At 38.3% G+C, this 23,061-nt stretch overlaps 1 protein-coding gene across 5 annotated transcripts; it reads left to right on the forward strand.

The window, feature by feature from the left end:
* Positions 1-7,872: 7,872 nt before the first annotated feature.
* LOC104087280 (double-stranded RNA-binding protein 1-like) lies at positions 7,873-21,359 on the forward strand. Of its 5 annotated transcripts, none has more exons than XR_011412571.1 (7): positions 7,873-8,217; positions 9,288-9,443; positions 12,550-12,785; positions 13,440-13,656; positions 14,124-14,294; positions 15,948-16,190; positions 19,723-19,851. XR_011412571.1 is itself a non-coding variant. In XM_009591693.4 (7 exons), the coding sequence occupies exons 1-7, from the start codon at positions 7,923-7,925 to the stop codon at positions 21,205-21,207; spliced, it is 1,521 nt and encodes a 506-aa protein (XP_009589988.1). In that variant the 5' UTR covers positions 7,876-7,922; the 3' UTR covers positions 21,208-21,359. The 5 variants fall into 5 exon arrangements, 4 of the variants coding, with proteins under 4 accessions (XP_018623270.1, XP_009589988.1, XP_009589989.1 ...); XM_009591693.4 differs by lacking the exon at positions 15,948-16,190 and adding an exon at positions 20,891-21,359 and having other exon boundaries at positions 7,876-8,217; XM_018767755.3 differs by lacking the exon at positions 15,948-16,190 and adding an exon at positions 20,891-21,359 and having other exon boundaries at positions 7,886-8,217; positions 9,280-9,443.
* Positions 21,360-23,061: the final 1,702 nt, after the last annotated feature.

Consider the following 23,061-nt stretch of genomic DNA (forward strand, 5'->3'; position numbering starts at 1 on the left):
GACGTCTGGTTGTAAAAATATAAGTTTTAAAGTTTTCTGGGAAATTTTCTTTGATTAGGTGTCCGATTCGTAGTTCTTGATGTTATTTTGGCGATTTGATCGCGCGAATAAGTTTGTATGATATTTTAGGATTTGGGTGCATGTTTGATTTGGATCCCCGAGGGCTCGGGTTGGTTTCGGGTGGTTAACGGATCATTTTCGCACTTAGGAAATTTGGTTTTCTGGAGACTTCACGCTTCTGGTGTGTTCTTCTTCGCGTTCGCGAAGGTACTTTCGTGAACGCGAAGAGCAAATTGGGGCTGGCATGTTTTATGCTTCGTGTTCGCGACAGAGTGACCGCGTTCGCGAAGGCTTGAGGTTCAAAACTTCGCGTTCGGGAAGGGAAAGAGGCTGGCCAGGATTATTGCCTTCGCGTTCGCGAAGTGTAAAATTGGACAGCACAAATTTGTGCTTCGCGAACGCGAGGCACTAACCGCGTTCCTGAAGGGTAAAAGTCCCAGAAACAGAACTTAAGTTCTGGAAAATGGGATTCGTCCCATTTTCAACCCTTTTTCATTTTTGAGCTCGGGTAAGGCGATTTTTGGGCGATTTTTACGGGAAAATATTGGGGTAAGTGTTTCTTATCCTATATTGATTATATTTCATGATTGCATACTCATTTATATCATGAATCCGTGAATTTATGGAAGAAAAATAAGATTTTTATAAAATCTTCCAAAAAAGAAAATTTAAGATTTGAAGGTCCATTTGACATCGGAATTGGATAATTTTTGTATGGTTGGACTCGTCTCGGAATGAGTGTTTGGATTTCGTAAGTTTTTCCAGGATTTGATATGTGGGTCCCACTGCCGAGTATTTTAATGAATTTCGGATTTTTATCCGAAAAATTTATAAATTCATATGGAATTAATTTCTATTATTCGTATTGAGTATATCGAATTGTTTGTGAATAGATTTGAAGCTTTTGGAGACAAATTTAAAAGAAAAAATTGTGGTTATATAATTGATTGGAATTTGCAAAGCGAGGTAAGTGTCGTGGTTAACCTTGACTTGAGGGAATAGAACTCTTAAATTATTTGTTATGTGAAATGCATGTGAACGACGTATAGGCGAGGTGACGAGTGTCTTTACGTCTTGAAATATATTGTTTGCATGCTTACTTGAAAAATCATAAATTGTTTTAAACCATAAATTAATTGTTATAATAATTATTTCTCTCCTATTCTTTGCCAAATATTAATTCTTAAATTCTTGTAATAATTGCTACATGCTTATTTGAATTATGTGCACTAATTGCTACTTGATATTTAGCATATTAAATATTAAATTGTCTATTTTCTCCTTGATTTCCAAAATAAATTATTATTTCCATTGTTTGTTCATAAATAAATTATAATTATTGTGTGCCTTGATGTTTAATTGTTTCTCATTGGACGTGGTATTTATTGGAGTAATTTTTATTTACATTATGAGCTGTTTAAAGTTATATATATATATATATATATATATATATATATATATATATATATATATATATATATATATATATATATATTATGTGGGGAACGGGTTGCACGCCACAATAAAAATGAAAGTAAATATATCAATATTGGGGGATCAGATTACACGCCGCAATAGACTTATTTAAAAGTCAATATTGGGGGATCGGATTGCACGCCGCAATAGACTTATTTAAAAGTCAATATTGGGGGATCGGATTGCACGCCGCAACAGACTTATTTAAAAGTCTATATATATACGTGATTGAAATAAATATATGACAGACTAGATTAAAAGGAATATATATATTGGGAGAGCGGGTTGCACGCTGCAACTGAATTAAGTGTGAATATATTGTGAGAGCGGGTTGCACGCTGCAACTGAGTTGGTTGAAATGATAATGGATTATGACTGCTGAGTTGGCTTCAATTATTATAAATGAGTTACCTATTTTATTTCTATTATTTGTTGTTGTTATTAATATTGCGTACAGGTTAATGTAAGTGAACTGCCTTAACCTCGTCACTACTTCGTCGAGGTTAGGCCCAGCACTTACCAGTACATGGCCTCCTTTGAAATAATATCGCACTACTTTAGCGCGTAACGCTCGGGATGCCTTGGGATCTTCAGGAAACTTTCCTTGCTTGAGGTAATCAATGATCTCATTCCTCCAGTCCCAGACCAAATTAGTCACGTTTATCTTGTAGTAGCTATCTACATCAAGAACCGAGTGCATAAGCTGTACGACCGTACCATAGTCCGATCCCTTTATTTTCATAGATGAGCCAAGGTTAGCCTATGCGTTCGCTTCTGCATTTTTGTTCCTCGGAATATGCGTAATTAACTACTCCCGGAACCGAGCAAGCAGAGCCTGAACCTTCACTACGTATTACTGCATGCGTTCCTCTTTGGCCTCGAAGATCCCGTAGACCTAATTTACCACTAGTTGGGAGTCTCATTTGATTTCTATGACCTCAGAATCTAGTCCCCGAGCCAATTCTATCCCTACAATCAAAGCTTCATACTATGCTTTATTGTTAGTTAGAGGAACCGTTCTTATGGCCTACCTTAGGGTTTCTCCCCAAAGCGTGGTTAATACTATGCCGAGCCCGGACCCTTTTACGTTAGAAGCTCTGTCCATAAATAGGGTCCAAACTCCTGATGTCGATTCTGACACCATCACTGCCTCTTTGGTTGCCAAAGGTAATAATCCCGGACTGAAATAGGCCAGAAAGTTGGCCAAAACGTGTGACTTAATCGCAGTCCTAGGTTTATATTCTATGTCAAATTTTTTAGCCAGCCTACCCGAAAGTTCGGGTTTATGAAGGATATTCTGCAGGGGAAAGGTGGTCACCACAGCTATCGGGTGACATTGGAAATAAGGCCTTAGCTTCTGAGCGGCGACTACGAGGGCTAAGGCCAACTTCTCCAAATGTGGGTAGCGAGTTTCTGCTCCCGTTAAAATTCTAGTAACATATTAAATGGGAGATTGCACACCTTCATCCTCATGGACTAAAACAAAGCTTACCGTTACTTCCGAGACTGCTAGGTAGATTAATAGTTTTTTGCCTTCCTCCGGCTTCGATAATAACGGAGGACTTGACAAGTACCTTTTCAAATCTCTTAAAGCCTTTTGATATTCCGGGGTCCATTCGAAGTTCTTCTTCTTTTTGAGTAACGAGAAAAAATGATGGAATTTCTCTGAAGACCGGGAAATGAACCTTCTCAAAGCGGTCAATTTCCCCATGAGCCTTTGAACCTCTTTTACGCTTGATAGTTGGTCCGGGATATCTTCGATGGCTTTGATTTTATCGGGGTTAACCTCAACCCCCCTTTGTGACACCAGGAATCCCAGGAATTTGCTGGACCTGACCCCGAACGCATACTTCTTGGGGTTAATCTTCATGTTATGCTTCCTTAGGATGTCAAAAGTTTCTTACAAGTGTTTAGGATGATCACCTCCGTTCAAATACTTAACAAGTATATCGTCTATATAAACTTCCATGGTTTTCCCTATTTGTTTTTTAATAAGTGGCTCCGACGTTCTTTAGCCCGAAGGGCATCACATTATAGTAATATGTGCCTAAATTCGTTATGAACGAAGTTTTTTCCTGATCTTCTGGGTTCATCTTAATTTTGTTGTACCTAGAGTAAGCATCGAGGAAACTCATTAAATCATGCTCGGCCGTTGCATCAATCATTTGATCAATATTCGGCAATGGGAACAAGTCCTTTGGGCACGCCTTATTTAAGTCCTTATAGTCTACGCACATGCGAAATTTATTCTTCTTCTTTGGAACTACTACTACGTTAGCTACCCAATCTGGATACTTTACCTCTCGGATTGAACCGATATCAAGTAGGCGAGTTACCTCTTCTTTGACGAATTTGTTTCTAGCCTCAACAATAGGACATTTTTTCTGTCTTACCGAAGGAATGCTGGGATCCAAGCTTAGCTTGTGTACGGCCACTTCCGATAGGATACATGTCATATCCGCATGTGGCCATGCAAAGCAATCGACGTAACTTTAAGAAATTTAATAAATCCAGACCTTAGTTCGGGGTGCAGTCTTGTCCCCAAGTGGAATTTTCTCTCCAAGAACTTTTCGAATAATGTGACTTGCTCAACCTCTTCCGCTGTGGATTTTGTTGTGTCCGTCTCTTCTGGTACCTGGAAATACCTTGGCACCTGATAAGATTCTGACGCCTCTTCCCCAGTTGACTTCACTTAACTCGAGAGCAGGCGTCGGTTCCTATAATTGCTATGCCGCATGCTCCTTCCCTTTGCTACTAGAGACTGAAATTGCATTCATCTCCCTTGCCACTGGTTGGTCACCTCTTATTTGTTTAATTCCCTCGGGGGTTGGGAATTTCAGCAATTGGTGGTATGTTGATGGCACAACCTTCATCTCGTGCAACCATGGTCTTCCCAGGATAATATTGTAGCCTATATCACCATCCACCACCTCGAAAGGGGTCGTCTTCATCACCTCTTCGGTATTCATGGGCAGCAGGATCTCTCCTCGGGTTGTCACGCTGGCTAAGTTAAACCCGACGAGGAGTTTTGTGGACGGAATGATGCTTTCGGTGAGCTTGGCTTGCTCCAATACCCTCCATTGTATAATATTGACCGAACTCACTGGATCCACCAGAACACGTTTAATTTTAAAATCTAATACATTTAAAGAGATTACCAATGCGTCCTTGTGTGGTAGCAACAATCTGCATCCTCCTCCGTGAAAGTGATGTGGTCTTTAGTGATTTCCCGGAGCCTCTTACTGCGGGTTACTGATACCTTCATCTATTTTGCTGCCGAGAATGTAACCCCGTTAATCTCGTTCCCCCAAAAATCATGTTGATCATCAGGCGCAGGGGATCTTCTCCTGCTTTTGAGGGCTCCGTGTTATCACGATTGCGACCATAATTGTTTTTATCTCGGTGACTTAAAAATTCCATGAGATGGCCATTTTTCAGCAGTGTCGCTACTTCTTCGTGCAGATACCTGCAGTCCCCGATCCGGTGACCATTTGTCCCGTGGTATTCGTACCACAAATTAGGATCCCTCTGACTGGGATCGGATCTCGTTAGCTTTGGGAACTGTGCTTCTTTAATATTCCTCATGGACGACACCAACTCTACTACACTGACGTTGAAGTTATATTCTGAAAGTTTAAGGTAGGGAGAATCTCGAGAACCTGACGTTTCCTTAACCTGTAACGACTTGTTATTCCAGCCGCGATCAATTCTTCTATCTATAACGCACCTATCCGCCGATCGGAAACCTCTGTCGCATTCTTCGGACCGTTCATATGGCAAAAACCGGCTCCTCGAAGACCGTCGAGTTGTATCAAAATCGTCTTTTGATTTCTCTTTATTCTTCTCCCAGTCCCGACCCTTAAACAACACCGGGAAACTGAGTTGATCATCCTCAATCCTTATCTTTGACTCGTACCGGTTGTGAACATCCGCCTAAGTTATTGCTTGGAACTCGAGCAAGCTTTCTTTTAACTTCCGGGAAGCATTGGAGCTTCTCGGATTCAAACCCTTGGTGAATGCTTCAGCCGCCCATTCATCCGAAACGCCCGGTAGCAATATCCTTTCCTTCTAGAATCGGGTTACAAACTCTTGCAGCAACTCAGACTCTTCTTGTGTAATCCTGAATATATTGGCCTTTCGGGCCTGTACCTTTTTGGCCCCGGCATGGGCCTTAATGAAAGAATATGCGAGCATATCGAAGGAGTTTATGGAATGCTCGGGAAAAAATGAATACCACGTCAAGGCTCCATTCGTGAGAGTCTCTTCGAATTTCTTCAGCAAAACTGACTCTATCTCGTGGGGAGCTAAATCGTTCCCCTTCACCGCCGTTGTATAGGTGGTGATATGCTCCTGAGGATATGAAGTTCCATCATATTTCGACACATCTGGCATTTAAACCGCTTCAGGATCAATTCTGGTGTCGCGCTTGGTATGTACGACAATTGAGTGTACTTCTTTGAGTCCGGCCCTTTCAGCACTAGTGGTGCGCCCATAATTTGGTCCATGCAGACGTTTACTTCCCTCATAAACTGTATGAATTCGTTTTTGAAGGGATCACTCTCGTTGTTGTGATCGGATCCGCTCCCCTCTGCCCCATCGAAGACGACCTCTCCCCTCGGGGTGTTGTTGTCGACCTTCTGCGTTGTTTGATTTGGGGGAGCACCGGAGGAACTGGATCTCGTTCATTCACGTTATTGGAAGCACCCGATAATGCCTGCTTCAACTTTGTGATAACCTTATCATACCGTGTGAGATGGCCTAAAATGGCCTCTTGTTGCTCCTGCAAGACCCTTACCGCTTCGACGACGTGCTCTTCTTTAGCATCATCAAGAGTTGCCTCTTGAACATGTCGCGTGTACCGTGTGCCGTGGACTAGTGTGGCCTCGTTCCCCTCACTGCGGGTATCACTGATTGAATCCTCGTGCTGAGGCTGATTTCCTTGGGCCTCAAGGTTATGTATGTTGTTAACACCATTATCTGTCATTTTCTATAATTTTTTGCTAAGAACAAATAATCAAACGCGTTAGTAAAAGAGGCAAGGGCCAACTTAATTACACAAAGCCCCACGGCGGGCGCCAAACTGTTTACCCGTAAAATGGTACAGTTGAATTTATACGTGGTTTATAGATAAGTGAATTAATTTGATCCTAAAATAATAGATGAATTAGACAAAAATATAATACTTAGCCTTGAGATTGAGATAAAATAGCAGAAATAGTAATTCCGGGAGCGGGGCTTTCGGGGACAATAGTAACAATATCAATAAACAAGAAGATGAAATTATATTGAGCTTTGCATAGAGTGTAGCGTATGTTTGCCAGAAAATTCGTGTCCTTTACAATGATAATAGAGCTTACTATTTATAGCTGCACCCACGGAACAAGGTCCTAGGATCAAGCCCCTCTTTAATTTCAATTATGAGGGCCATTGAAGAATATGTAACGGCAAGCAGTGAATGTCATATTCCTTGTAACGGGCCGTGTACTTAATGCTGTAAAATATTCTTCATTAAATGTTACCGAGTGATAGACATTTATTTCATCTTTATGGGTATCATTCTCTCTTGTAACAAACAGGATCGTTGCCTTCAGATTCAACTATCTTCTGTCTTCGGTCATGATTATAATTTTCTCATGCGATCATTTAATATAAACATATTTTACCCTCTACATAAAGTATGCATGATTACAATTTCTATCTAACGGAGAATGCAACTTAATGTGATTTTTGACGAGTATACAAATAGATCAACATTTTTTATTTGTATTTTTATAATAACATAACATAGTTAGATAATGGTAATTTATTAGCCAAACTTGAAGAAACATTAAAGAAATATTCTTTACATCTTGTTTGGATGGTTGTTACCTATTGTATTGTATCGTATTGTTACTTTAAATATGATGTTTGTTTTGATTGTTACTTAAATTTTATTGTATCGTATCGTTAAATCCGTCGTTACGTAACGACGAAATGTGCCACTTTATGTAACGACCGATTTGGTGTGGTCGCATCGTTGACATGTCTTTTTCTCTCAATCTCACCCTTTATTATTATTAAATAATTTTATTTTATCATTTACCCTACCTTTTTATATACCGTATCATAATTTATTTTTATAATATTGTAAGTTTATTGTAAAATATTGCTGGTGTGTGATATCATGAAATGATAACAAACGATACAATCTAGCTAAACATTGTATTCATCAAATAATACGATACAGTACAATACAATAATACACCGTAAACGATATGTAACATCCATCCAACCACCTTGTTAATATTTATTTTCCCAAAAAAGAAGTATTTCTACATTATAAATATGTACAACTCCACGGAACCTCCCTATCACTCGTTGCCCCTAACTCTCTCGAGTCACAAAGAATGTACAAGACGAAGCTACAAGAGCTTTGCCACCAGTACGGGTGGAATTTGCCAGAGTACGGGACGGAGAAAGAGGGACCTGATCACAACCCTCGTTTCACAGCCACTGTTACCGTCAATGGATTCTCCTTTGCGTCACCCAAGGACCATTGCCGATCCTCCAAAGAAGCCCAAAATCTTGCTGCCCATATCGCCTTTGCCCATTTCACTTCCCCCAAATCCGCCCAGGCCTTCTCACATCACAACCTTCCTTCACCTTCACCTGCTGCTGCACTACCAGCCTCCTCTTCTTCTGGTTAGTTCCTAACTGATTGGGCTATTATATGGATTTTAAAGTGTATATTTAGTCATTTTTTATGTAAGTAATTGATTTGCGACCAGTTTTGATTGTTCTTCTTGGGTTTTGAAGTTCTCTGATAGTATAAGGTTATGGTTATGGGTGCTGTTTTTGCTGTTGTACTTCATGCTGTAGTTGCTGAACGTTGTGCTTTGGTGTCGTACTTTTACGATAAGTTTACTACTCCCTCCGCAGCAGAGTGGTCTACAATAATCCATACACATCCCATAAATCATTGACATTAAGGGTAAAATGAGAAGTTTAAAGTTATATTATTTTTAAATTTACATAGGTCTCATTTCTCCTAAGCCAGACTAAAACAGAAAATGTGTCATATAAAATGGGAACAAAGGGAGTACTTTTTATTTCCCAATGTAGACGTCTCATTTTATTTTGTTATGCGTATAAGTTAAAGAGTTGGCATTTACTTATGCATTGAGGAATTTATTCACGTCTAAGTTTTCGGAATATGGTCAAGTTTTGATCCCTGAAAGGTAATCGGGAACAATGTCTGAGGGAGTAGTTGTTTACCTAACTGGTTTGGTATTTTCCTTTTTTTTATTTAAAAAAGGAACAGGCAACCCAGTGCAGTAAGCCTTAACTATGTGCAGGAAGGGTCAAACCACGTCGGGTCTATTGTATACAGCCCGACCTTGCATTTCTTCAAGAGGTTGTTTCAACAACATGAACCCTTGACCTCCTGGTCACATTACTTTGATAGAAAATGGGGACAAATATCCAAGTTCTTTTCATGTTTTGAAAATAATTTCTTATTTTACCAAATAGTAAATTGAATTAACTGAATAAGAATATAATTTTACTATTGTTATCTGTTTTTTGCTGCTTGTCTAACTGTTTAAGCCAAAGCTTGTGCTGTGTCTCTATCCTTGATGATCAAGTTTACAGTCAACTGAAAAAAAGAACCAAACAAGAAAAAATATTCGTTTTCATTTAATGGGAATACTTATGCGGTATTTGGAAAATTGCCTTGATATTGTTAATTTGTTACATTTTACTTAGTTGGGCAGGCGCTTCAACATCAAGCAGTAAGGTGGATGTTTTTGAGAAGGTGGATGTTGGACCTCCAAATATGGATATTTTTCAACAAAGACAGAATAACGCTGGACAACCTTCTCGTGTCAATGGAACTCCATTGGCTGGTAGGGACGCTAATACCTCGAAAGGTTAGAATAAAACATTCACCTCGTTTTCATTCATTTTTTTTGGATAGAATGTGGATTTTATTGCTAGGCACCAAGAATGTGCTAATATGTGTAGAAACAAGCATTTCTAGACCCTCAAATCTGTAAGGAGTTTAGAATGCCCACAAAAGCATTTACACCTTAAGTATCTCTCATATTACAGCAAGATTATAGAGACTGCAAAACACTAAATTGTATACATGGTAGGGATGAATATTTGATTTTCAAAACACCTATAGTTCCTCTCCTTCCAAATTATAGAAAAATGCATAGAGGCACTGTCTTCCAGATGCATTTGAGCTCCCTTCTGATCTACTGATCACTCCAGCTTCTTGCTGCATCTGCTATTGATAAAGGGGCCACCCATTTCACCCCAAATATATTCAAGAACATGGACCATACTTCCCATGAATATCTACATTGCAATAACAAGTGTTCCCGCGATTCAGTTTGTAATTACATAAATAGCATCTACTGCTAAATCAATGTGATATCCTCTACTTTGTAGGTTGTCTTGTGTTAGGCAGGCAACACTAATAGCAATTCAACCAAAACTGCAGCTCTGGGTGGTCTTCATATTGCCTTACAAGGCCTATTCCCTTCTGCATTTGGCCCTTTTGACAGAATATTGTAGCAGTTTATAGTGAACTGCACTTCTTGTCCCCTTTCCATGACAGAGGATCTTCTTTGTCAGGCAGCAACCTTAGACTTCCAATTGTTTCCATCAGGAAGCCACTCTTTCTGCGTCCTGATAAAAAAAAATTCCTTCTCAAACCCAGATTCAAACCCTCCCCTTGTTTTCATTTTCCACATTTTTTGTGCAATTGTTTCTATTCAGTTCCGCTTGCAATTTCTTTTATTCCACATTCAGTTCAGCTTTCAATTTCTTTTAGGCAGGCAATACTAATAGCAATCCAACCAAAAACTGCAGCTCTGGATATGGCTCTAGTGTTCATACTGCCTTCCAAGACCTATTTTCTTTTGCATTTGGTCCTTTTGGCAGAATATTGTAGCATTTTATAGTGAACTTTGCACTTCTTGTCCCCTTTCAATGACGGAGGATCTTCTTTGTCAGGCAGCAACCTCAGACTTCCAATTGTTTCCATCAGGAAGCCGCTCTTTCTGCATCCTGTTAAAAAAAAATTCCTTCTCAAACCCAGATTCAAACACTCTCCTAGTTTTCATTTTTCCACATGTTTTGTACAATTGTTTCTATTCAGTTCAGCTTGCAATTTCCTTTATTCCACATTTGTTAAGCCAATGTCTCCGTCCAGCTTAGTGAGCAAGTGTTTTGATCATGTAAAACTTCACGAGCAGTTCGTCTGTTTTCTAAATGGTCAGTCATGATGCCCTATTTTTATCTAAGATGTTTTTTCTCATTCATGTAATTTCATCTTGATTACCCCGTTCATAATCAGCTTTTTTCTCCTGATATAATAAGCTAATGAAATGTAAAATCATATGAATTTCTACAATTTGGTGAATAACTTTTGATTGTAATCTATTTGGCTTCTTTGGAAAAGCTATGAAGAAATAAAAAGTCTATGTTTTCCATGACAAGAGTTTTAAATATTTGTCAAAAGGGTAAATGATAACTACAAGAGTTAACTGTGAATGCTCTGTCAAAAGGGAATATAATAACAATAAAAGAGTTAAATGTGAATGTACCACATTGAAAATGATGAGGACAAAGTTGGTTCCAGTGCATTGAAGATGTGATGAAATGGTCTGGCTTCCTCTCCGGCTAACCCTCTAAAGTTAAATGCAATGCTAATTATGTTCATTGCTTGATGTTATAGATGATAGTTCTGGATGGGATTTGTTGTATATGACTAAGGACCAGTAATTTTACTGGTTAAGCAATTTATTTTATTTGTGTGATTATGTTGGTTATTAATGGTGTATTCTCTATATGTTTTGCACATATTGCATTTAAACCCTGAGCTACCATTAGGAACATAAAAAAAGGAACAAGACAATTAAAGAAACAGTAGATTTCATGCTTCTCAACCATACTAGTATACTTGAGGTTTTTGGAGGCAGTATTGGTTCTAAGGTTATGTTCTGTGGCATAGAAGTCGATGATTATTTGCCCTACTGAGTTGCATCTTTCTAGCTATTTTCTCTTCTTTTAGCTCTGTTTCGTGTTGTTTTTTTGTATTACTGCTGTGGCAATTGTATAATATTCTACCTAATCCTTTAAAAGCTTCAAACTGAATACATGCCCCTTAAAACTAAGGTAAATCAGACAAGAAGAGCGATAAACCTACAGTTGTGGGGTGAAAGCATAAGTTTATTCAGCGAATTGGAACACCTGGTAAATGGATCAAATTCCTTCTGGATTTTATGAGTTATTACTTCATCAGTACCTGGAAGAAAGCATGTGTAAGCAGTCGAGATTTGACACATAAAGCCTAAACCAGGAAAGGAAATTTGTGGGAATGTCGCTTACTTCTAATTCTGGATAAGTAGAAGGTTCAACCTATCTGTCAACTGGACCAGTGTAACTTTTTCATTCTATATCAGTATGCGGTTGATGGTCCACTGCAATAGTGTTCTTGGTGTCTCTATCTTGTGAGCACATTAATTTCAAACGGTGGCTATAGTGGATCTTAGATGAGATCTCTTAGCAATTTCCTTCAGATGTTCCTTCCTTCCATTGTGCTTTTAAAAATATTTTGTTCATCTCTCTGTACTTGACTACTCATTGCTCGCATATTTATAATTCATCTTCTTATCAAAATGAGAGTTGGCGTGTGAGGGAATTTACCAGTGATTGAATTCCGTGAATCTCTACAGAGCTTCAAATTCATAAGAGAAAGTTGCTGAAGAAGATGTGGTTAAGTTCAAGGATACATTTAAAAGACGGATAATGCTTTGATCTTATTGTAGCTAAACAGTAATATATATGCTTGGAAGCAATGGGAGATACTGTTGAAGTATTTCATATTTCATATTTCTGGATGCCTCATTTCTGAACAACTTTTCAAGAATGTGCGAATGCCTTTAAGTTCATCTGACTGACTTTAGATATTTCTCATACTTTTATGTCAAGTTTCTAACTCTTACAACTTCATCCATGTTGCAGGGATGCTTCATCTATACAAGAATCGACTACAACAGTATGCCCAAAAGCAAAATCTCACTTTACCCGTGTATTCTTCTGAACTTGATGGCCCTCCGCACGCCTGTCGTTTTAGGTCAAAAGTGACTATTGATGGAAAAACTTATGAAACTCAGGAATTCTTCTCTACATTGAAGGAAGCTGAACATGCAGCTGCAAAAGGTGCTTTTGAGTCATTAGCGCTGAATGACATTCAGGAGGTTAGTCTCTTCCAGTTAATGTAACACTCTTTGCTCTTTGGTGCGAAATGTTTGATCCATTCTATTTCTGTACAACTTTCAAAACTTCAACATTCAAATTCTTTTTTTAATAACCATGGTGTCCGGACCAGCTTGTGCGCACCTCGACTAATTCCACGGGGTAACTGCTACTGCTACCTCTCACCAGCACAAGTACCGGGTAACTCTGTCAAAATTCAAATTCGTTCAGCTGAAATTTTAATTTTTGATGTGGTAAATTTTAATGACCGTGGTGTCCGGGCCAGCTTGTGCGCACCTCGACTAATTCCACGGGGTAACTGATACCGCTACCTCCCACCAACACAAGTACCGGGTAACTCTGTCAAAATTCAAATTCGTTCAGCTAAAATTTTAAATTTTGATGTGGTATTTTCTCTATCAAATTGGTTTTTCAACCATTATTTTAATATGTTCTTCTATTACTAATATGACGTGTAAGTCAACTTAGCACATTAAACTCCGTGTCCATTAAAACACCATCAAGTAAAATGGGAAGGGAGGGGGGGGGGGGAGTATTTAAACAGTCTTTGTTTTACTTTGTGCTGGGAGATCATTCGTGCACTACATTTCTTAGTTCTTCTATGTATTTATATATTTATTTTTTGAATACATCAGGATGAAGGTTTATACAAGACACTTTTGCAAGAACTGGCTCAAAAAGAGGGTTTACTTTTTCCAGTTTATGATACAGCCAGAGCTGGCCCACCTCATGCACCAACATTCAGTTCAACGGTGGAAGTTGGAGGTGGGACTTTTCAAGGACAAGAAGCTAAAACCAAGAAGCAAGCAGAGATGAATGCTGCAAAGGTTGCTTACAATGCCCTTGTGAAACGTAAGGAAGATATACACTCAGTAGCACAATTGCTAGTTTTCTTGACAATCAATGATTTTCTTTTTGATTGTGGGACAAGGAATAATCACATGGAATTTTATGATAAGGAAACATGATCTTTTTAAAGACAATATAAAACTAAGCAGGAGGACATGGTGTTCCGAACTGCAGAAATTAATAAACTAGGAAAACTATGCACACCAATCAAGTTGAAGTTTCGTTACAGCTGGTTAAACAACCATTAAGGTACCATAAATAGTTCAAGAACCTACATTTGCACCTATGAAAGGATGCTTAACGCGAGTTTCTATGGAGATATTAAGATCTATTTGTGACTGAAATATTTTGTTTAGACCTAACAATATTTCCAGCATCTTATAGGTTTTAAAGACTTGCAGCTTCCTGTTGTTCTGTTGTGAATATGAATGTCCAATATCTGATGGAATAACATTGCCATCTCCTTTCAGGTAAGGGTAGTCAAATTGATCTCCCTGATGGTAATTTGAAGAGTATCTTAGGGGTTGCATCTTCTAGCTCGCAGTCAACTATCGAAGATAGTGCAAAGCACACAATCAGGGCAAATGAAGTTGAAAACGATGCTTGTAACAGGAGGCATACTGGCGTGTCTGTTAATAAAGGTAGCATTCATGATTTATTAGCATGCCCCTCTCCCCGTGAAAGAAAATGAAAATAAAGGCCAGGAGAACCAACTAGTAGAATTCGACTGACTCCCCCTATAATTTCTGGTGAAAGTGGAGTCTCCTATTTTCTGTAAAAAGTCACACAGGACCCCTTTTGAACCTTTGGGCATGTATAAATGGTCTGATTATTGATGGTTGGTAAATACGGGAAACAAAACCTGTAAATGGGGTGGTTGCATGTCACCTTAATGCACAAACTTGCAATAGCTCCATCCGTTGGAATTAATTGGATGGAGCTACGAACTGCAGAGTCCCAACAAATATATAGCGCGGCGTTATGTGTTCCTTTCATTTCCTTCTTTAGAATCAGAATCAGTCAATTGTTTTTAACAAACATGTTCTTTTGATTTTCCAGCTACATCATTTCCACTATCTCACCCGGATTCTCTCATGTCACTTTTGTTTCCTTATTTTCTTCTATCCTTGAGAGAATTTCACATTTTGCACGCTCTTTGTATCTCTGTATCATTTCTGGCCTGAGCCGTTTTGGCTACAAGCTTGCTATCCTGTTATGTACTTCACCCTGTTGTAGCACTGGTAACTGATGTTAGATAGTTATGTAAATAATCCTAGTCCCACATGGAATAGGAGTTAGAATAATGTATTGTGTATAGTTATAAATAGGGCTATTGTAAAACACTTAATAGAATATCAATAATATATTTTTCTCCCGTGCTTTCTCACATGGTATCAGAGCGGTAGTGAGAAAATACTCGTTGTGCAATCTACCAATGATTCCTTGAAGAAACAGTCGCCGTGCAATTTTTCCGGTGGCTGTTTGCGTCAAAACTATTTTTTTACCGGTGTTGTGCATAAACCAACACCACAACAGTGTTCTCCACCCTCCGGCGACCAAACCCCACCGGAAAACTCCCATCCACGCGCCGACCAGAGCTAGATTTTTTTTTCCGGCGAGATTTGTCCACGCACAGGCGCATGGCCCACCTTCCGGCTAGTTTCCGACAAAGCTTCTTTTGGACAGATTGCTCAGGAGGTTATTTCGAGTTTGTCCATTCAAGTTTCATCAAATTCCGACTACCTTTTTATTTTCTGGCGAGTGAACAATGTTTTAAAAAAGAAGTATTTTGATTTGGCATTCCAAGGTTAACCATACAACTTTTAGTCAAGAAGTTGAGAAATTGGTTGTAGCAAAATGGGATCCAATACTATGAATAATTAGATGGTTTTTCTACCGGATTATATTGAGTTCCTTCAGTACAAAACATGTAAACATACATCTTCAAAGATAGCTTCCGTTATTCAAACAGGTAATAGCGTGACTTGTGTCTCCCAATCTTTATCCTCCGAGTCTTAGGTCTATGATTCAGGTGCCCATCTGATCACATTTCTGGTAACAAATCTCTTTTCACTATTATTTCTTGTTCTCAATCTCTTCCAACAGTCACAATGGCCAACGGTTCTCAAACTATGACAACTGGAATAGGTCAAGGAAGTCCACTTCCTTCCTTACCTTTAGATTAAGTTCTTTTCTGTTCCCGGTAGTCCTTTTAATCTCATAGCCGTTAGTCGCTTAGTCAAATCACTTAAATGCTTTGTTTTATTTCTTGATGACCTTGTTTTTTTTTACAGGAATACAGTACATGGCGGATCATTGGTTCCAGGCGTGAATCAAATGTACTTTATTACCTTATCCTTGGAAAATCACATGGACTCACATCTTATCTTTCTTCAACAACTCGTCCTGCTATTGATTCACCAGACTTATTACATAAACGATTGGGATATCCCAGTTTGTCAAAATTTCAGAAAATGGTTCCTGGTTTATCTCACTTGTCCACTGTAGAGAGTGAGTCATGTCAGCTCGACTGCTCGGTAAGCATACTCACTCCCATTTTCTTCGGCGTCCTAATAATCGAGCAGTCACCTTTCACTTTAGTCAATTCAAATGTTTGGGGTCCTAATCGGGTCAGTTCTACCTTGAGATTTCGCTACTTTGTCAGTTTCATTGATGATTATTCGAGGTGCACTTGGATATTTTTGGTGAAAAATCGATCTGAGTTATTTTCTATTTTCCAGCCCTTCCACGCTGAATTCAAAATTAATTTGGGGTTTCTATCTGCACATTTCGTAGTGATAATGCCCTAGAGTATTTGTCTTCCACATTTCAGTAGTTTATGAACTCTCATGGGATTGTTCATCAAATATATTGTCCATACACATCTCAACAAAATGAGGTAGCTGAAAGAAAGAATAGACACCTTATTGAAACTGCTCGTACCCTACTCATACAATCTCATGTTCCGTTGCGTTTTTGGGGGATGCAGGTCTTACATCTTGTTATCTTATTAATCGTATGCCATCCTCAGCTATCCAGAATCTAGTTCCATTCTCTGTCTTGTTTCCCCACTTCTCTCTTCCACCCCGTGTCTTTGGAAGAACGTGTTTTGTTCATAACCTTACTCTAGCAAAAGATGAGTTAGCTCCTCGTGCTCTCAATTTATGGATTCTCTCTGTGATAGTCATTGGGATGCAGTTGTTCGCATTCTTCGATATATAAAATCAGCTCTAGGCAAAAGATTATTGTTTGAACATCGAGGCCATAAGCAAATTGTTGGATACTCAGATGCTGACTGGGCAGGGTCACCTTCTGATAGACGTTCTACGTCCGGATGTTGTGTTTTAGTAGGAGGTAGTTTGGTGTCTTGGAAGAGTAAGAAACAGAATGTGGTTGCTCGGTCTAGTGCAGAAGCAGAATATCGAGCAACGGCTGTGGCAACATGTGAGCTAGTTTGGATCAAACATTTGCTCAACGAGTTGAAATTTGGTGAGATCAGCAAGATGGAATTTGTGTGTGATAATCAAGTTGCCCTTCATATTGCATCAAATCTGGTGTTTCATGAGAGAACCTAACACATTGAGATTGACTGTCACTTCGTCAGAGAAAAGATACTCTCAGGAGATATTGCTACAAAGTTTGCGAAGTCGAATGATCAGCTTGCAAATATTTTCGCCAAGTCCCTCAGTAGTCCTCATATTAGTTATATATGTAACAAGCTCGGTATGTATGATTTGTTACGCACCGACTCGAGTGAGAGTGATAGATAATTATGTTAATAACCCTAGTCCCACATGGAATAGGAGTTGAATATGTATTGTGTATAGTTATAAATCGGGCTATTATAAATACTTAATAGAATATCAATAATATATTTTTCTGCCGTGCTTTCTCACAACTAATATACTATTTTCCTTCTGATCAGCTAAAATGCACCAAAGCTCCATTACTGCCTCGTCATTATTAGTTTGATCTGTTCAGTCTGCATGAGCTACCATGGCATTGTGTCTCTTCTTTAATTGGGCTACATCTGCGTGAAAAAAATGTGATAATGTCGTTTTGCTTGGGAATGATGTGAACAAGATACTATATGCTTTTACATCATTAAATGAGATTAGTTTGTTCAATCGCTTGTCTGGAAAGTTTGCAAGGACATAAAGTACTTCGGCAGTTTCTGTTTACTCACAATATTACAATATTTGATGAAAGTGGCCGTTCAATACTTGCGTCAATACCCATTTCTTGGTGTACAGTAAGGTTGTTGAACTTAAAGCAAGATGATAGTTACATCCTTTTTAACTCTTACTCAGAGTAGCTTTGACGACGACGACAACAACAACAACAACAACAAACCCAGTGTAATTCCAAAAGTGGGGTCTAGGGAGGGTAGTGTGTACGCAGACCTTACCCCTATTATGAAGGAAGAGTCAGAATAGCTTTGAAATAAAATAAAATAAAATAAAAAGAAAAAACACTTGCTCAACAACAACAACAAACCTAGTGTAATCCCACAAGTGGAGTCCGGGGAGGTAGTGTGTACGCAAACCTTACCCCTACCCTGAGTAGGTAGGGCTATTTTCAATAGACCCTCGGCTCAAGGATGAGAAAAGAAGCGGTAGCAACATGCAGTAATAACAACAAGATAGCAAGAAGCCGAAGCGAAAGAAACAACAAATAATAATAGAAATCTAAAAATAAGAAAGTACAGGACTAACACTAATACTACTGGTATTGACAAGGAAAACTCACGACTACCTGCTAACCTTATACCCTAATTCTCGACCTCCACACTCTCCTAGCAAGGGCCATGTTCTCGGCAAGTTGAAGCAGTACCATGCATGTCCTGCCTAATCACCTCTCCTCAATACTTCACCTCTTTTTAGACCCACCACGGCCAACCTCTCACACCTCCTTACTAGGGCATCAATGTCTCTCCTCTTCACATGCGCGAACCATCTAAGCCTCGATTCCCGCATCTTTTCCTCCACTGAGGTCACACCCATCTTTATCCCGAATATCTTCATTTATAATTTTATCTATCCTAGTATGCCTGCACATCCATCTCAACATCCTCATTTCTGCCATCTTCATATTTTGTACATGAGAATTTTCGACTGGCCAACACTCTGCCCCATACAACATAGTTGGTCTAACCACCTCTTTATAGAACTTATCTTTAAGTCTTGCTGGTACATTCTTATCACACAAAACACCGGATGCGAGCCTCCATTCATCCATCCCGCTCCAATATGATATGCGGCATCCTCGTCAATCTCTCTATTTCCTTGGATTACCTACCCAAGATACTTGAAACTTCCTCTCCCGGGGATGACTTGAGTATCAAGCCTCACGTCCACATCCGCTTCATGAATCACCTCACTGTACTTGCACTCCAAGTATTCTGTCTTGGTCCTGCTCAACTTGAAACAGTAGATGATTGACAACTCATAGAAACATTTTTCTTTAATTACTAATTAAAGCTTATTTTTTTGAATAAGCAAAATGTCTTGTTCTTCAAATCCCTGAATCCTTGGTTGAGAACGACCACATACTGTTTAATCAGCAAATGTTCGAAAATCATAGTCATTTAGATTTTGTGATCTGGAGATACTAATGGTAAAATACTAAGTTGAGTATGAATATATTAATAACCTCAGTGCTCATTTTTACCGAGAGAAATACACATGGCTTCTGCTATTCACCTTTCTTTACCTATAAATAGGAGCATTAGAAAGTTGCTAAAACTTTTTTTGGTCTTATTTTAAAAGCGCTCCACAAGATATAAAAATCCGATGGTACTAATCTACTTGTCATTTTATTTGAACTTCTTTCGGCTGATCCTAGACTGGATACATTTTCCCACTTCACAATTCAATTATCCTGCATTTATCCAAATATTTCTGCTCAATTATCAGGTTATTTGCTCAATCGTTATGTTCTTTATTTCCTGTAACTTAAAGAAAATATCTTTTGTTTTTCTTCCGAAGCCAACACCGTTAACCTCGGAAGGGTTGGGTTCATTGGCAAGTTCTAAGTCAGGTATGCAATTTCATACTTTTTGTGTTACAGGCGGTCAACTAGGTGAATCTCTTAAGGTCCTTCCAGCCAGTTCAGGATGTGCTGCTACCGATGTACCAGAACCAGTTGTTCAGCAGAAAACCAAATTGATAATTGAAGAACTAAATCTGCAAAAAGAAGGTGCTTTCTGTAATCTGAAACCCCTTGACATCATTTATTTAACTCGATTTTTTTACTTTGACTTTCTTCAGTTTTGGTGTGATAGCTTTCTTGTCTGTGGAGGCTCTTAATCGAACAAAATATACGGGTGTCGCGTTACCAGCTGTGTCACTGTAACTTCATGTATTGGAAAGGAAAAATATTGTCACAAGTTTGTTTTGGTCATTCTTAGCTGTAGAGGGTTTTATTATGTCATGGAAAGTAGTTGAGGTCAAGATAAAGAAAGATAAAAGTCTTAGATGGTATTATCAAACTTTAAATATGGTAATTCCTGAAGTCCAAATTCATTGATTGAACCAAGCATTTGGACACGAGATTTTCTCACTCAATTCGTGTAAAGCAGGTAAGCTGTGTTGGACCCTCATGGTATTTTGTAAATATTGCTGATAGAATCAAACTGAGTATCGCTGACATTTAAATTCTTGTTAATGATTGTTTCTTTTAAGGAACTGTATAATTTCTTAATGCATCACTGCAAAAGTAGACATGAAAAACATTTTTCTAAACTTTTCAGCAAACAAAACAAAGTGCTGCGTTTTTAAATTAATGTATAATAGGTTTGATCAATAACATGCATATCATGATATCAAGTTGGGAACTGTGATATGGCTCTACATCATTTAGGCCAAATACCTTTTTTGCTCAATATCTCAGAACAATGTCGTTATGAGGGTTTCTTTTAGTTGGGCTGTATATCATTGAGGTCAATACCAGGGAATATCCATTTATAGAGCAGCCTATTTAGTCTTATTGGAAACATCAATTAGTAATCACATTTATTCTTTAGAAGTAAAGAGCTGCATTTCGTCCAACTCAGTCTCCTACTGTCTTGGAGCCATGCATCTTGGTTCTGGCTTTTAGTCTTTACAACTTAAACAACAAGGTTATATAGGCATATTATCTACATGCACTTTGTGTTTCTTCCAATTTATCACCTGCATCATTTAGTCTATTCCAGTTATGTTATGTGCCAGTACTCATTATTTGGCCTGATCTGCAGAGACAGATACAAATGCAAACAGACACAGATGCTCAACTGCATCCAAAACATATTCTGTTATCAGGGATCCATGTCCTGCTGCCTCCTGCTTGCCTGATGGGCAGTCTTCTGCTTCAGTGGTCTTTGATCATTCAACTGATTCAGTTGCGGAGTCTGTTGATTCTGGTACATATGCTGGGACCAGTATTTTGCCAAACGAGAAGATTTTCATTTTCCCCCGGAATGAAAATATGGAGCTTCCAAATGGTGCTTGTGTTTTGCCTTGCAGCGATGAAAAATGGGTTGCTGCTAGCTTAGAATTGAATCGAAATCGCTAATTGCAAAAACTTACTTTTGTGATGCTTTTTGATGAATCTTGTTGATAAGCGTCAACTCAGATAATGCTGCTTTCTTTTCTAGGAGTTAGTACTATATATTTGTGTAAAAGAAACCATCTTCTGACAATTGATATAGAAATTAATCTAGGCTATCTCGTCTGAGTAAGTGCTATGTAGTGTATGTTTATGAAGAAATTTTTAGATTCCGTAATACTTTTTAGAAGACGGGCAAAATGTTAGTTTGCGAAGCAAGAAAACACAAGAGTAAACAGTTTAGCCAATTCTGAGATATCCTTTGCTGGCACTCTTTAGCCCTATGTCTCTTATGGCTAGGAGGTTCAAATTATTGCTTTTGAATCTAACATTTGCCAGATCAATTTTGGATATTATGCGAAGTCATACTTGTGTTCCGATCTAAACGAGTACAATTGGATCAAATGACAAAGTCATTTCAAAGTTGAGAGTTTTTAAGTTTTTTGTTCAATCATCTGGTATTTGATCACTAGATTTGGCTAATCTCAATTTGCCTCAGATAAATAGTACCTTCTAACTTTGTCTTATCTTTAGAAGTGGTTTGTCCTTTTCCCGAAGGAAGTACTTCATCTGCAAGATTGTCGCGACCCGAAATTCCCTCATTCTGACCGTGATGGCGCCTAATATTTCACTTGCTAGGCAAGCTAACGTTAGAATAATATTAATCAATTTTTAAATAATTTTTAATTTATTAATAATCAAGGAAACAAAAGCGGAAGCAAAGTTTGAAATATGGTGAAATAATCCATAAAAACAACGGTGTCTAAATACCATCCAAGAATTGGTGTCACAAGTGCACGAGCTTCTAGAATAAATATAAATAAAGGTTCGAATAAAATAAAGTTGTTTGGAAATAAACACACAGCTAAAGTAAAATAAACGGGGACTTCAGAACTACGGACGCCATGCAGTTATACCTCAAGTCTCCTCTGGTAGCTGAAATCCGAGCAAGTCTATGGTACGCCGCTGGGACCAACTCCAAAATCTTCACAAGAAGTGTAGAGTATAGTATCAGTACAACCGACCCCATGTACTGGTAAGTGCTGAGCCTAACCTCGACGAAGTAGTGACGAGACTAAGGCGGTTCACTTACATTAACCTGTACGCAATATTAATAACAACAAATAATAGAAATAAAACAGGTAACTCATTTATAATAATTGAAGCCAACTCAGCAGTCATAATCTATTATCATTTCAACCAACTCTGTTGCAGCGTGCAACCCGCTCTCACAATATATTCACACTTAATTCAGTTGCAGCGTTCAACCCGCTCTCCCAATATATATATTCCTTTTAATCAAGTCTGTCATATATTTACTTCAATCAAGTATATATATAGACTTTTAAATAAGTCTGTTGCGGCGTGCAATCCGATCCCCCAATATTCACTTTTAAATAAGTCTATTGCGGCGTGCAATTCGATCCCCCAATATTGATATATTTACTTTTATTTCCGTTGCGGCGTGCAACCCGTTCCCCCAATATATATATATATATATATAACTTTAAACAACTCATAATGTAAATAAAAATTACTCCAATAAATACCACGTCCAACGAGAAACAATTAAACATCAAGGCACACAATAATTATAATTTTTTTATGAACAAACAATGGTAATAACAATTTATTTTGGAAATCAGGGAGAAAATAGACAATTTAATATTTAATATGCTAAATGTCAAGTAGCAATTAATGCACATAATTCAAATAAGCATGTAGCAATTATTACAGGAATTTAAGAATTAATATTTGGCAAAGAATAGGAGAGAAACAATTATTATAACAATTAATTTATGGTTTAAAACAATTTATGGT

Source organism: Nicotiana tomentosiformis, chromosome 1 (genome assembly GCF_000390325.3).
Source record: "Nicotiana tomentosiformis chromosome 1, ASM39032v3, whole genome shotgun sequence".
Classification (NCBI taxonomy): domain Eukaryota; kingdom Viridiplantae; phylum Streptophyta; class Magnoliopsida; order Solanales; family Solanaceae; genus Nicotiana; species Nicotiana tomentosiformis.